The 13,520-nt window shown below is 33.6% G+C and overlaps 1 protein-coding gene across 5 annotated transcripts in view; it reads left to right on the top strand.

Annotated features, from left to right (window-relative positions):
• LOC121874922 overlaps positions 1-13,009 on the top strand; it is a 67,443-nt gene extending 54,434 nt beyond the window's left edge. For all 5 annotated transcript variants that reach the window (XM_042379273.1, XM_042379271.1, XM_042379275.1 and 2 more), the window contains 3 exons: positions 2,214-2,344; positions 7,329-7,681; positions 10,717-13,009. In XM_042379273.1, the coding sequence (XP_042235207.1) occupies positions 2,214-2,344; positions 7,329-7,681; positions 10,717-10,890 (658 nt within the window). In that variant the 3' untranslated portion in view covers positions 10,891-13,009. The remainder of the gene's footprint in view (positions 1-2,213; positions 2,345-7,328; positions 7,682-10,716) is intronic.
• The last annotated feature ends 511 nt before the right edge of the window (positions 13,010-13,520 follow it).

Here is a 13,520-nt window from a genome sequence, read left to right as displayed (position 1 = left end):
GTACAAAAGGACTTGGGTGATGATACTTTCCAATTCTTGCCTCAGTTTTTGTCTTGGAATGCCCTACAAATTATGGCATGCCCTTGAATGAGAGTTTGAGATGATTTTTATGCAGTAAAATTTTGTTCTTTTGAAAAATGAGGAAATATTTTGGATAACAAATTTAAGTCGGAAATGTTTAGGCAGTGTGCAGATGCTGGTACACTTTATACCACTCTTGATAAATTTAGGTGTTAGACTATATATACTGTACAGCATACAGTATATACTGTATATACTGTACAGCATACAGTATATATATATATACTGTACAGGTATATATTTTTTGAGACATATTCTGATGAGACTTATTGCACTTATTCCATGAAATCTGTTGTACTTGTTGTTCCATGAAATCTATTGCACTTATTCCATGAAACCTATTGCACTTATTCCATGAAACCTCTTGCACTTATTCCATGAAACCTATTGCACTTATTTCTTGCCATATACTTGAGAGTAGAGTGTGATTCATGGAGTTCACTAGAAATGTTGAAAAATGCTCGAGTGTTGTAGCCAGTGGATAGGAGCTACAGTATCTGCCTTCCAGAGACATCCATTGTAATTTGGTCTTATCATTTCTTAGTGCACTCTTGAGACCATTCCTAAGAACCAGTTTATCCTGACTTTCCCTGAATGGTCTGTTGTCACCAGTCCACTGTAATGGATATAATGGTTCCTTGAGAGGTCCTCAGTAATACCTAGAGATCTGTTTAAATTTCTCATCAGTACTGTGTGGATCCCTGCAGTTTGTCCTTGCGTTCTGTATTGATCAGGGTGCTGAATTGATCATAAAGAGTTACAAATCTGAAAGGGTAATTTCTTCTTCTTTTAACCCAAAATGACTAGTTGGCTACCTTTTACTGTCTGTATTGCACTAAAAGTAAATTAATGGCTGCAAATGAAAGCAAGCTTACAAAAAAAATCTAAATTACAAGAAAATTAAAATTTTCGAATGCAAAATATTAATTTTAAATTAAAGTATCTGTACTGTACAGTACTAGATGAAATATTGTTAGACCACAGAACTAACTCTAAAAAAAGTTACTGGCGGCATGGCAAAAGGACTAGCATCAGTTTTGCACTCTGTTGATTAAAGGACACTTGTGAGTATAGAGTAGAGCACTTTTGGACTTGAAATACTGAACATATACCCCGGTATATATATATATAAATTTTTCATGTAACTTTTTTAGTGTCCATACTGTATGCATGCCAGGTATATAAGATGTAAGCCTACAGGGACCATCTCTTTATTCCCCAAGCATCATAGGGACAAGTGGGACGAGTGAGATGCACCTCTATACTGTATCTATCTTGAAGATATGATTAGGGATAGGGAGCTCATGCTGTAACAGTCATTCTGATGGTCCTCAGCAACAGTCATTCTACAAAACATGTTGACAGGATTTGGAAAGAGATCATGGTCACTTCACTGTCCATGTCATATTGCCATTTTTGTTTGAAGGATTCTTTGCTTTAATTTAATTAGACAGTGATGCACTGTGAAAGTCTAATACATGTAAAGTGTTGCAGGGTATCCTGGGAGTGTTGCTTAATTAACATTTAGTTTTCTTTGACCAACAACTCCATCCAAACCCTTAGGAATATTTGTTCTCACTTTAATTTCTGGTCATTTTCTAGTGGGGTTCAGCAAAAGTTCTCTCCATCTATTACAGTTATCACAGATTATTGTCTATTGTAAGAAATTCAGTTTAAACAAATTGATGAATTTTTTCACAAGAAATAAAGTTGCCTGCCCTTCACTGAACTTTAGGTTGGAGGAACTTTATCTAAAATGTTAAAAGACTTGAGTGTGTTTTAGCCTGATTTTTGTACAATTTTATAACCTGGAGTTGGATACCATTAGTCATTTATGTGGAAGGTCTAACATGTTGTCTCATTTCACCAATACACTATTGCCTTTCAACTCCTCACACCAGGAGTGTTGGGTTGTTAAATCCTCCATCTTGTATTCTGTTTATATTAAAGAAGAGAGAGCAGTTCTTGCTCCCGATTCCAATGACCTGTAAATGCCTGTGTGAGTGAGGGAAAAAATTTTCTTTGACAATAGTGAATTAATACTGCCTAAATCACTAGGTAGTGGCACCTATACTTATGAATTATTAGACTGCTGAACATGTTTCTTGATGTGAAACTGTTGTTCTTGACAGTGATGGTGCTCCAAATGATAATGAAGCTACCGAGGATCCCAGCAATGACCCTGCCATGAAGGTGCTCAGTCAGCTGTCCACCAAGTTTTGTCTCAATTTGTGTACCTCAGTTATCAGCCATCTCCAGGCAGGTAAGTGTTCATGGGCTTTTTATCTGTGTAAGGGAGCTGGTAATCTTTGATTTCCTCAGGGAGTAGTGAACCTGCCTTGCCACCTAAGGGGGTTCTTGGAAGTCCAACATATATTGCCCATTTGCATCCAGCCATAAAACTTGCTTTAAATATTCATGATGGCAACTGGGACAACATGCTATTAGGTAATCATAGCTAACCCACATAATCTTAGAAAATAACCATAAAACGGTAATAATATGATGATAATGTACTGTACCAAAATGGCTTTATCATTGAAACCTTGTTCTCCAGAGAGATGACAAGGACCCAGATCCTTGCAAAATGTTGTAGCTGTGAACCATTTTCCCTCCCTTTTTAAATAAATTTTAACTCTTAAGCTACAGCACCGGAAGAATTGGCTACTCTGCATATGTGCAATAAAACTGCATCTTTTAAATACTATTACAAAATAAAAAATTTCCAAATGCTGTAAAGTTATAGACAAGTACAGTGGTCCCTCGGTTAACGAGCACAATCCGTTCCAGCATGTTGCTCGTTAACCGAAAAACTCGTTAACCAAAACCATTGTTTCAATGGGTTTTTGGGTAATTGGTTCCAGCTCACAGAAAATTGCCTAAATTAAAAAAAAAATGTAGAAAAGCACACTTACTTTGAGGTGTGTAAGTAGAAGGCTCCTGGATGATGATGATGATGATGATGATGGGAATTAGAATGGGGATGGAGGAGAAGGGAGAAGAGAAGGCATTGGGGTGGAAGAGAAGTCACCCCATGGTGCCATTTCACCCATAAAATTTTAGTTCTCTTGGTGTAAATCAAGATTATTTTCTTTAAATCAACACTGCACTGCATTATATATTGTCAATATGTAAAATAAATTTCAAAATGACCAATAATTTGCTTGGAAACACAGAAAAAAGCGTTTAGTTGAAGAGAGTCTCAAGCAATAGGTTACGTCCATTGAAAAGAGAGAGAGACTAACGCCTGTCTGGTGTGTTAACAGGCTGGATGGCGTGCCAGAAACTAGTTTCTTTACCTTCAATTATGTTCAATAATTGTTAAAATGACTAAAAAATATTAATATTAAACTTTTAAAATTATTGAATAGTATAAACTTCTTGATATTTACTAAAATAGTAAGGAATTTAAGCCCTAAAACCGATTACTGTATTGGCGGACTAATACTACAGCTGGTGGACCACCAAATGCAAGCTAAAACATGTGGAGGTCGGCTTGTAAAAAACTCGTTAATCGAGGGATTGCTCGTTAACCGAAGTTAAGAATCTTATGGAAGGTAACTCGTTAACCGAAATCTCGTTAACTGAGGTGCTCGTTAACTGAGGGATCACTGTACAGTACAGTATGCAAAATCACAGTATATGGAAAAAAGGTCTTTTAATTATCTTACAACTCATGTGATGGATGTTTAGCTCCGTGCACAATTCCGTTCAGTAACACACAATGATGACCAAGGACCCAGCTATCATCAGGTGAAGTTAGGATGTTGGTGGTTAGCATTGGTTGATATTTGGGTGTTGGTAGGCAGCAGCATTACCATGAGGTAGTCATTGAGTTGTGTTTACTTATTTGTTTACTGTACTGTACTTTAATATAATTAACTTATTTTACCTTTACAGATATTGTACTTGTAATAATTTCATCCTACTTTTCTAACTTACAACTACAAAGGCTTCTGGAGGGAATAAGGTGTTTACCAGTGATGGCTGGCCTAAAACAATGTGTGGGAACACCATTCATTATTACTGACAAATGACCTAGGTTCAAGCATGGTTTACATAGTACACCATGGATAACAAAATCTGAATTACTGTACAGAATTAAATTGTGTAATACAAGCTTTGTGTATGTCCTTTGCTTAAAAAACTATAGGTACCGGTAGATATTTGGATACTCAAATAAATTAGATTAATGCAAGGAAAAAAATTGACAAAAGAGGCACAAGTGGATAAACATGGAGATATACAGGTTGTGTAAGTAACATACATTGAAAGGCTATTACAGTGTATGGTTTAATAAAATGTGAGATATCAGTAAGTGTTGTAGAGTGAACATGTATCAAAGAAAAGGCCTTCACTTCTCCCACTTTAGGACTTCTATCCAAAGGCAGACTGAACACTTACATTCCTGCTTGTTACCTTTTGTTTGGCTTTTTCATCTTGGTTGGATAAAATTGCTGATATCGTTTGATGGCTATCAGATTACTAAAAGATGGCAGTACGAGGTGAAAGTTACTAAAAGATGGCAGTATGAGGTGAAAGTTACTAAAAGATGGCAGTATGAGGTGAAAGTTACTAAAAGATGGCAGTATGAGGTGAAAGTTACTAAAAGATGGCAGTATGAGGTGAAAGGTTCGATATAATGTGAACTTGAGTGATATTTGTTGCCTTTGTAAGCAAACCACCAAAACTGAATAAGAATAAGCATAGATATTTAATAAGCAAATTAGCTTGTAGATTATAACTGACAGAAAGGTTAACATTCCACTTAGAATAGGTTGTGGAGAACTTTGAATAAAAGGGAGATTATTTAGTGAACGAGTCAGTTGGTAAAAGATGAGAAGCTGTGATAATATAGACAAATGAGGAAAATGCTTGGTAGGATGGTTGCTAAAAAATATGTTTTTATATAGTGCATAATGGTGAGATAGATGTGTAATGTGATGTTGGAAGGTAGGAAACCCAGTTCTGAGCAGGGAGCAGCTGGGTATTGAGAGTTGGCCAAGTGTTTTGTACAGGTAGGCTGAGATAGTTCTGCTATGAGAATGGAGGAGACCAACCGGGTCAAGAGACGCATGACTTTGAAAATGGAAGGGAGCAGAATAGGCCAAGAATGACATGGAGAGGTTTTAAGAAATTAGGCTCACATAACTGAAGTAGGATAAATTCCGTAAATGAAAAACAAAGAAAAATACAGTTAAACCTGGTACAGGTTGTACCTCTCTAGTCCGGCATTCTGTGGTCCGGAAACTCCCGTGGTCCGGAACGATTTTAGTTTGTCCAATAGGTAGATAGGCAGCTTTTTTTTTTTTTTTTTTTACTTATCTGAATTATTATTATTATTGCAGGAGTATTAAATTTTTGCCCCTCAGGCCCCAATGTGGGTCAGTGACCTATGCCCGGGTGGGCTAATCCCCTTAAAAAAACAACAACAAAGCCGCGGGAAATTAAGGTTTGTTTACATCCGGCAGTTCGGCTGCTCTCTCTCTCTCTCTCTCTGCTTGTCTATACAGAGTACAACATTTAACCCTTCAATATATATATGAGCAGTAAATAAGTGTTGCTTTCATATTCTTATGTAGAGTAATGACGATATGTTTTCACATGTGCGCACTTACATACGCGCAGTCTCACTTTTTTTTACCATTAATGGTTAGCTACTTATATTGTTCCATTTATTAACATTAAATAACATTACAGGTACTTCAAGCAACCATATTCATTTTTTTACATTAATTTTACTACAGCTAAACTCAGGGTCTTATTTTCTTCAGTTTTATATGTAGAACCAATCAGTCACTGGTTTCGTAAGCTTTAACATAAACAATGCCGGCAGCCGTCTCGTCTCCTCTAATATTCCACGTATTATTAATAAATTGTATTGTTAATTTTGCACACACGTACATTAATTCAATAAAAACAAATTCAGAAACATTAATTAAAATATATATGAACAGTAAATAAGTGTTGCTTTCATATTCTTATGTAAAGTAATGACGATATGTTTTCACGTGTGCGCATGCGCACTTACATATGCGATCTCTCTTTTTTCTTTACCATTATCGTTAGCTACTTCTATTGTTCCATTTATTAACATTAAATAACATTACTTAAAACAACCATATTAATTTTACTACAGCTACAACCAAGGTCTTATTTTCTTCAGTTTTATATGTAGAACCAGTCAGTCACTGGTTTTGTAATCAACGAATACAATGCTGTATCATTTCCTCGTGTGTTTTAATATTCTACGTATTATTAATGAATTGTATTGCTCATTTTGCACACATAAACATTAATAAGACATTCAGTAATAAACAATAATGAATCTTTTGTACATAAGAGAAATGACGCTGTTTACACGATTATGCACGTCGTCTGCACGTTGGCGGGCCGTTCAAACCCGTCGAAATTCAAGTTTCCGCCGTCAAAATTTTTATTTATTTATTTTTGTGTGTGTTCCAATAAAATACGTTAAGAATTAAAAACTCACGAAATTTAAGAAGCTACTATACGACATTTAACCCTTCAATATGTTTTCAAAGAGACCATGACGCAGAGAAAGTGGTGCTAGTGCTTCCAGGCATAAGCACAAGTCACTATCTATCCAGGAAAAGGGTGAATTTCCATGGTCCGGCAATTTCCATGGTCCGGCACCGGTCAGGTCCCGAGGTTGCCGGACTAGAGAGGTACAACCTGTAGTATGGGTGCATTGGATGCAGGGTTATTTTTTGACAAAATTTTTTAGAAAAGAGTGCATCCTTTATGCCAGCAAATATGGTAATATGAAGAGACGTAAATTTTTTCCCAATAAAAGGGCAGACTAGCATGATGAGATTTTGCATGATGAAAACATGTACAAATACAGTACATACTATTCATTTTATGAACATGGCAAGGTGTAAAGGTTGGGAAGATTTAAGAAGTGGATTTACTCACTTATATTTTCGTATCTCTCTTAGCAGTTAAACTTCTCACCAATCATACTAATTGTTTGTTTTGTGTGATTATGAAAAATACCAAAATTGTCTGATTTGACTAATGTTCACTGATAATTGCCTCTTCAACAAACTTGGGAAATAGGTAATGTATTTTATAAGATCCCAGACAAGTTTGATAATTAGCTTCTATTATCTTTATTATCCAAAGTTATGGCATTTTGAACTATTTTGGCATGGCAGAGGAAGCTGCCTCTGGCGGTATTGGCCAACTTGTTGGGATGATAATTTCTCTTCACCTAAAACCAGGAGGTGCTGGTGGGGAATATGTGGACACCTTGGCTCTCATCAGTGGTGTTCAGCCCGGTACTGAACCCAGCCAGAGCAACAGAACCTCAGCTGTATTCAATGAAGAAAGCAGCCAACTCGATGTAGCTGTGGATGCATTAACAAAGAAGGCTTCTGAAAGTATTAACTTGACACAGGATGATATAACTAAACTACAAAAAGAAGAGAGTGCACAGGGCAAGAAGACAGAGACAAGAGGTTCTATTTCAATTGGCAGCCATAAACAAAAAGGTGGAAGCAAGATTCCCAAGGAACAAGAGAAAGATTGTGTTTTATTTACTTGTGGGCATCATTTCACTAAGAAGGATTTTAAGGTATGTATTGTGAATTATTTTCCATTGAATTCCATTTTTCCATATTTTTTTGTTTTTTTTTCATTATTTTTTTTAGGACCGGTGGGGAGGGGGGGGGATGAATAATTAAATAGATTTCTTCATTTTATTTTGATTTAGCCCTAGATTTGCAACAAATTTAATGTGGTTGCTTTGGCATATGTAGCTATGGATTTTGGGGGAAATTAGTTTACTTGCTTGTGGAATTGAAAGTCATCCACACTGCCCACTTATTCCATTTGTTTTATGTAATGCATGATGCTTTATATATATATATATATATATATATATATATATATATATATATATATATATATATATATATATATATATATATATATATATATATATATATATATATATATATATATATATATATATACAGTTGTACCCCACTTAACGCGGTCAATAGAACCCAGAGGGTCCCGTGTTAAGTGAAATCCGCGTTAAGTGAACAACAGAACATATGGGATTAATTCCAATAGAAACCGGCCCGACCCCCAAACTCCACTTTTTGAAGGCACATACCTATGTTGTAGTAAAAATAACATCTTAATTTTATGATGGTACATGCACACAATTAATACTTAAGAGAAATAGAGAAATACAGTCGCCAAGTTAATGTCCATTCAAATAATGGACTCAACTCCCTCCCCCTCTCACACTACACTGCCGGCTCTTCCCTCTCTGAGAAATTTTTGGGGGAAAACCACTAAATTTTAATAAATAATACCTCAAACTAAAGTTAGGATAATACAATTGACATTGCTGGATTCCTTGTAAGACCAGGAATATTTTGAATATAAATGTCATATATTTTGCACAAAAGATAACATAGTTACCTAGAGAAAAATTTTTATCTAAAATTTGTATGTTTAATGCAAAATATATGATGTTTATATTCAAAATGATCACCAAATTATAAGAATTCCAGCAATGTAAATTATATTCTGACCGGGTAATTTGTATGAATTTTATGAGCTAAAACAAATATCTTCAGTTAATAAAAAAAATAATAATCTTCAGGACACTATCTGTCAATCAAAGTACCCCACCTTGCCTCCCCCCCTCTTCCAACCGCGCGGTCAGTCCCAACCCTCCCCCCCACCCCCCACCAATCCTCCCTTCAAGAGTTTTCAACATTTAGTATTAAATAATACCTCAGATTAAAGTTAGGATAATATAATTGACATTGCTGGATTCCTTGTAAGACCAGGAATATTTTGAATATAAATGTCATATATTTTGCACAAAAGATAACATAGTTACTCTGAGAAAAATTTTTATCTAAAATTTGTATGTCTAATGCAAAATATATGATGTTTATATTCAAAATGATCATCAAATTATAAGAATTCCAGCAATGTAAATTATATTCAGACCGGGTAATTTGTATGAATTTTATGAGCTAAAACAAATATCTTCAGTTAATAAAAAAAAATATATATTTTCACAGGGTAACAGATGGTCGGTCGGTCCCTCCCTCCCCCCCACCCCCCACCAACCGTCCCACCAGATGTGTGGGAACACCAGAATATTTACCTTTTTTGTAATAAATAATACCTCAAACTAAAGTTAGGATAATATAATTGACATTGCTGGATTCCTTGTAAGACCAGGAATATTTTGAATATAAATGTCATATATTTTGCACAAAAGATAACATAGTTACTCTGAGAAAAATTTTTATCTAAAATTTGTATGTCTAATGCAAAATATATGATGTTTATATTCAAAATGATCACCAAATTATAAGAATTCCAGCAATGTAAATTATATTCTGACCGGGCAATTTGTATGAATTTTATGAGCTAAAACAGGCAGTCAGGCAGGGTGGCGGGTGGGGCAAATCTAAAAATAGCGTCTGAGCCGGACACTCACCGCGTATATGTGGAAAAATCCGTGTTAAGTGAAAGTTCAGCTCTGGCGAGGCACCACGTATATGATAAAACGCGTTAAGTGAAACCGCGTTAGGCGGGGTAATACTGTGTGTATATATATATATATATATATATATATATATATATATATATATATATATATATATATATATATATATATATATATATATATATATATATATATATATATATATATATATATATATATATATATATATATATATATATATATATATATATATATATATATATATATATATATATATATATATATATATATATATATATTTTTTTTTTGACAATCCCTTATCCGAAATCCTTGGGACCAGATGCATTTCGGTTTTTGGAATTTTTCGGTTTTCAGAATGGTTAGGGTTTTTTTTTTCTCTTAGAGATCAGCCACCCGGGCACAGGTCACTGACCCACATTGGGGCCTGGGGGCTAAAATATAATAATAATAATAATAATAATAATAATAATAATAATACATAGGTCTAGGTCGTGTTTCTCACTTTTGATCTTTTTTTTCATTCTTGTATTTCTTTATTATTATTTTATTATTACAGTATTATTGTTATTATTATCATTTGTTATCATTCTTATTTTATTTTTGTGTATTTTTTATTAAAATTTTTATTTACTATGAATAATTATTATTATTATGTAATATCATTATTATTATAATTATTATTACTATTACATTTTCACCCCCCAGGCCCCGATGTGGGTCAGTGACCTGTGCCCGGGTGGGCTAATAAAAAAAAAAAAAAAAAAATGCTACATCAAAAAAACATTTATCATTTTAATTTTTACATTTCGGATACATACATGTATACATATATATATATATATATATATATATATATATATATATATATATATATATATATATATATATATATATATATATATATATATATATATACATATACATACATACATACATACATACATACATATATATATATATATATATATATATATATATATATATATATATATATATATATATATATATATATATATATATATATATTGGCATATAATTATTTGAGTTTCAGTTAGAGTTTTAGATTCCTGTTGGAATTAAAGGTGAACTCTTCTTATTTACAACAGACTCGAGTTCTTCCTCAAATGGAAACATCGGTGATGACTGTCCCGGGCCTGCTGGGTAATACAGCACGGGTTTTGCTGGACCAGTACCACAGTGATCAGCCAGAGATGGCTTGCCCTCACTGTGTTCTGGCTCACCTTACAATAAAACTAACAAAGCACAAGCAAGCAAAATAACATAACACATAGGTTAATAATACTTTACTCCTAGCTGTCTTATGGGAAAGAATTGGTTGATGTTGCATATTCACATTAAACATGAAAGGTAGTCTAATATAGGACAATGAGTGTTGATGTTTATAGTCTTAAAATTGTTATAACAAGGCAAAATGTAATAACTTATTGAATGACAAGATGATGACATTTCATCATGAATTTTATTCTGGTACATGGCTGTAAAATTTTATTGTCAAAAAATTGGAAGGGAAATATCGCTGAGGGTGAATAGATAATTAAATATTTCAGTACTGCACTGAGACATGGTAGTTAAATTTTGCTCAGCCTTTTAATGACATGTTGGTGATGCAGAAAATTCATGTTATTAACTTACTGATTGTAGTTAAGCAGTGAAGCACAAACAACCACAATAATATTCTTTTAATTACCAGATAATGTTAAGTGGTGTAATCAATCAAGCTTTCAGATGTGACTTGATGCCTTAGGTATTCTCTGCATAGATGTGATCACTAAAATGAGTTGGAATGAAGATTGCTTGTTTTTTACAATTTATTACATGGTGTTATTACCCAATTTTACCATAGAAGGATTAAGGAAGATGTGATGTGACTGAATTTCTAGAGAGGGATATTGCTGATTGTAGTTTTAACTGAAAACAAAAAAAAATTATATTACAAGAAAATATTGTTTTGTGGCCTAAGCCATGAATAAGGTTACTAATTTTTTGTTTGATATATATATATAAATATATATTATTTTAATATATAAATAAGGTCATTATGAAGAGATGGGAGGTCGGCTGTGCTTCATTTTTTAATACCATCCATGGTGACTCTACATGGATATTTGTGACAACTATTTTGAATTTGCTTGGGTTTCAAAAGAACAGGCATAAACTTTTCCAGATACAGTATATTACAGTTCACAGCTGTAACAGATGTGCTAAGTAGGGTCTTGGAGAACCATTTTATACCACTAGTGCAATTGTCACTGAATCCTTTGGTGTATGGTAATTCTATGCATTGTTTTAAATCATCATCACAGTCACAAAGGCAGCACTGTAGAAATGAAGTCACTCTTGGGTAGTGATTAAAAAGTGGACACAACCTTACGTGGTATATTTTCAAATAGTCTGTGAGATGTGATTTAAACCCAAGCATTACAAGTGTAGAGTATCAGTGCCCTTTTATATATATATATATATAACAATCTTGTTTATCCTTACAAGCTTTAATTAAAGTGTCTGTACTATGTAAATAATTCAGGTGTGAGAGTTGCCATGCTGTATTTTAACCTGTTGCACTTTCATACCAAGATGATGTAATGCCAAATTAGGAAGGAAAAAAGTGCATATGGTAGGTACAAGATGGCCCCTATACATGTGATAACCAGTGAGTCAGTAGTTTACCTTTTCCCATGGATGGGATTGCAGGTATTAACCCCTGGAGTGTGATGGAACCTGTATTGACAGCTGATAGTGCTAGCTACATGTAGTGACATTGTCCACATGGGGTTAACACTCCTTCATCATTATCGTCTCTGTGATTTTGTACATCAGTAAGAGTAGCATTTATTATAAATGTTTATAAAAGAAGTAAACTCCCTGTGTATTGTTGAAAAGCCTCTACAGATGGGATGATGAAAAGAGTCATGGTATAACATGCTTTTATGTTTGTGTGTGTGTGTTAAAAAGTGTGAGCTTGTTTTGTATATAGATATGATTGCCTAAGAAGTTGTGGTTGCAGGGAATGTATTATTATTATTATTGTTATCATCATCATCATTATGATAATTATTATTATTTTTTTTTAACTTGCGGAAAAGGTAGAGGATTATATTAAAATTTTTATTTTTGTTGGACTTGATGATGTGGAAATTTCATCGACTGATATTCTTCACTTATAACTCTTATAAAGACAAGTGTAAATATGTATTAAGTATGTGGAAAGTGCAATATCTTCATGAAAATCACCATTGTGCATATCTCACATGGATTGGCTTCATACTCCAGATGTGTACAATACATTCACAAGTTCCTTGAAAAGGTCATTTTGAAACATTCTAAAAGCAGACTCTCCCTTTGAAGTTCCAAAAAATGTGACTAAAGGTTTAAATATTATATACTTTTTTTTCTTCCCCACTTAAGATATTTGGATTATCATAGATTGGGGTGTCTAATGTCAACATTTTGCATATATTTTGGGCGTTGTATACATTTGTAGGTACGATTTAAGATTCATTGCAGATGTAAGTAGGGGACAGTTTTATGTACTTCTTTTTGCTGTAATATGATAACGTTGACAGATTCTTCAATTCTACCGATATATTGAGATAAGGATGAGGGATAGATCTTCTCTATTCTTGTAGGATCTTTTATTTTTATTATTTTTTCATAATGAATTAGAATTGGAAAAACATATACAAAAAATTAATGAAAAATTATCTCTAGATACTGCCAGTCATTCAGTAATAATTGGGAGCTCAAAAAATTTAAGGTTTTCATGTAGGCTTTTATTCAGTTATCTTGGTTCATGTATTTTATGTTAGTCACAGTCACATAATCCAAGAAATGATATTGATGTGATCGTTTGTTGCTGAAGAAGTCTTTGGAACCTTCTTACCTTTTTTTC

This window comes from Homarus americanus, unplaced genomic scaffold, assembly GCF_018991925.1.
Source record: "Homarus americanus isolate GMGI-L3 unplaced genomic scaffold, GMGI_Hamer_2.0 scaffold56009, whole genome shotgun sequence".
Classification (NCBI taxonomy): Eukaryota; Metazoa; Arthropoda; class Malacostraca; order Decapoda; family Nephropidae; genus Homarus; species Homarus americanus.
Note: the sequence above shows the minus strand (reverse complement) of the source record. Positions and strands in the feature narration are given on the sequence as shown.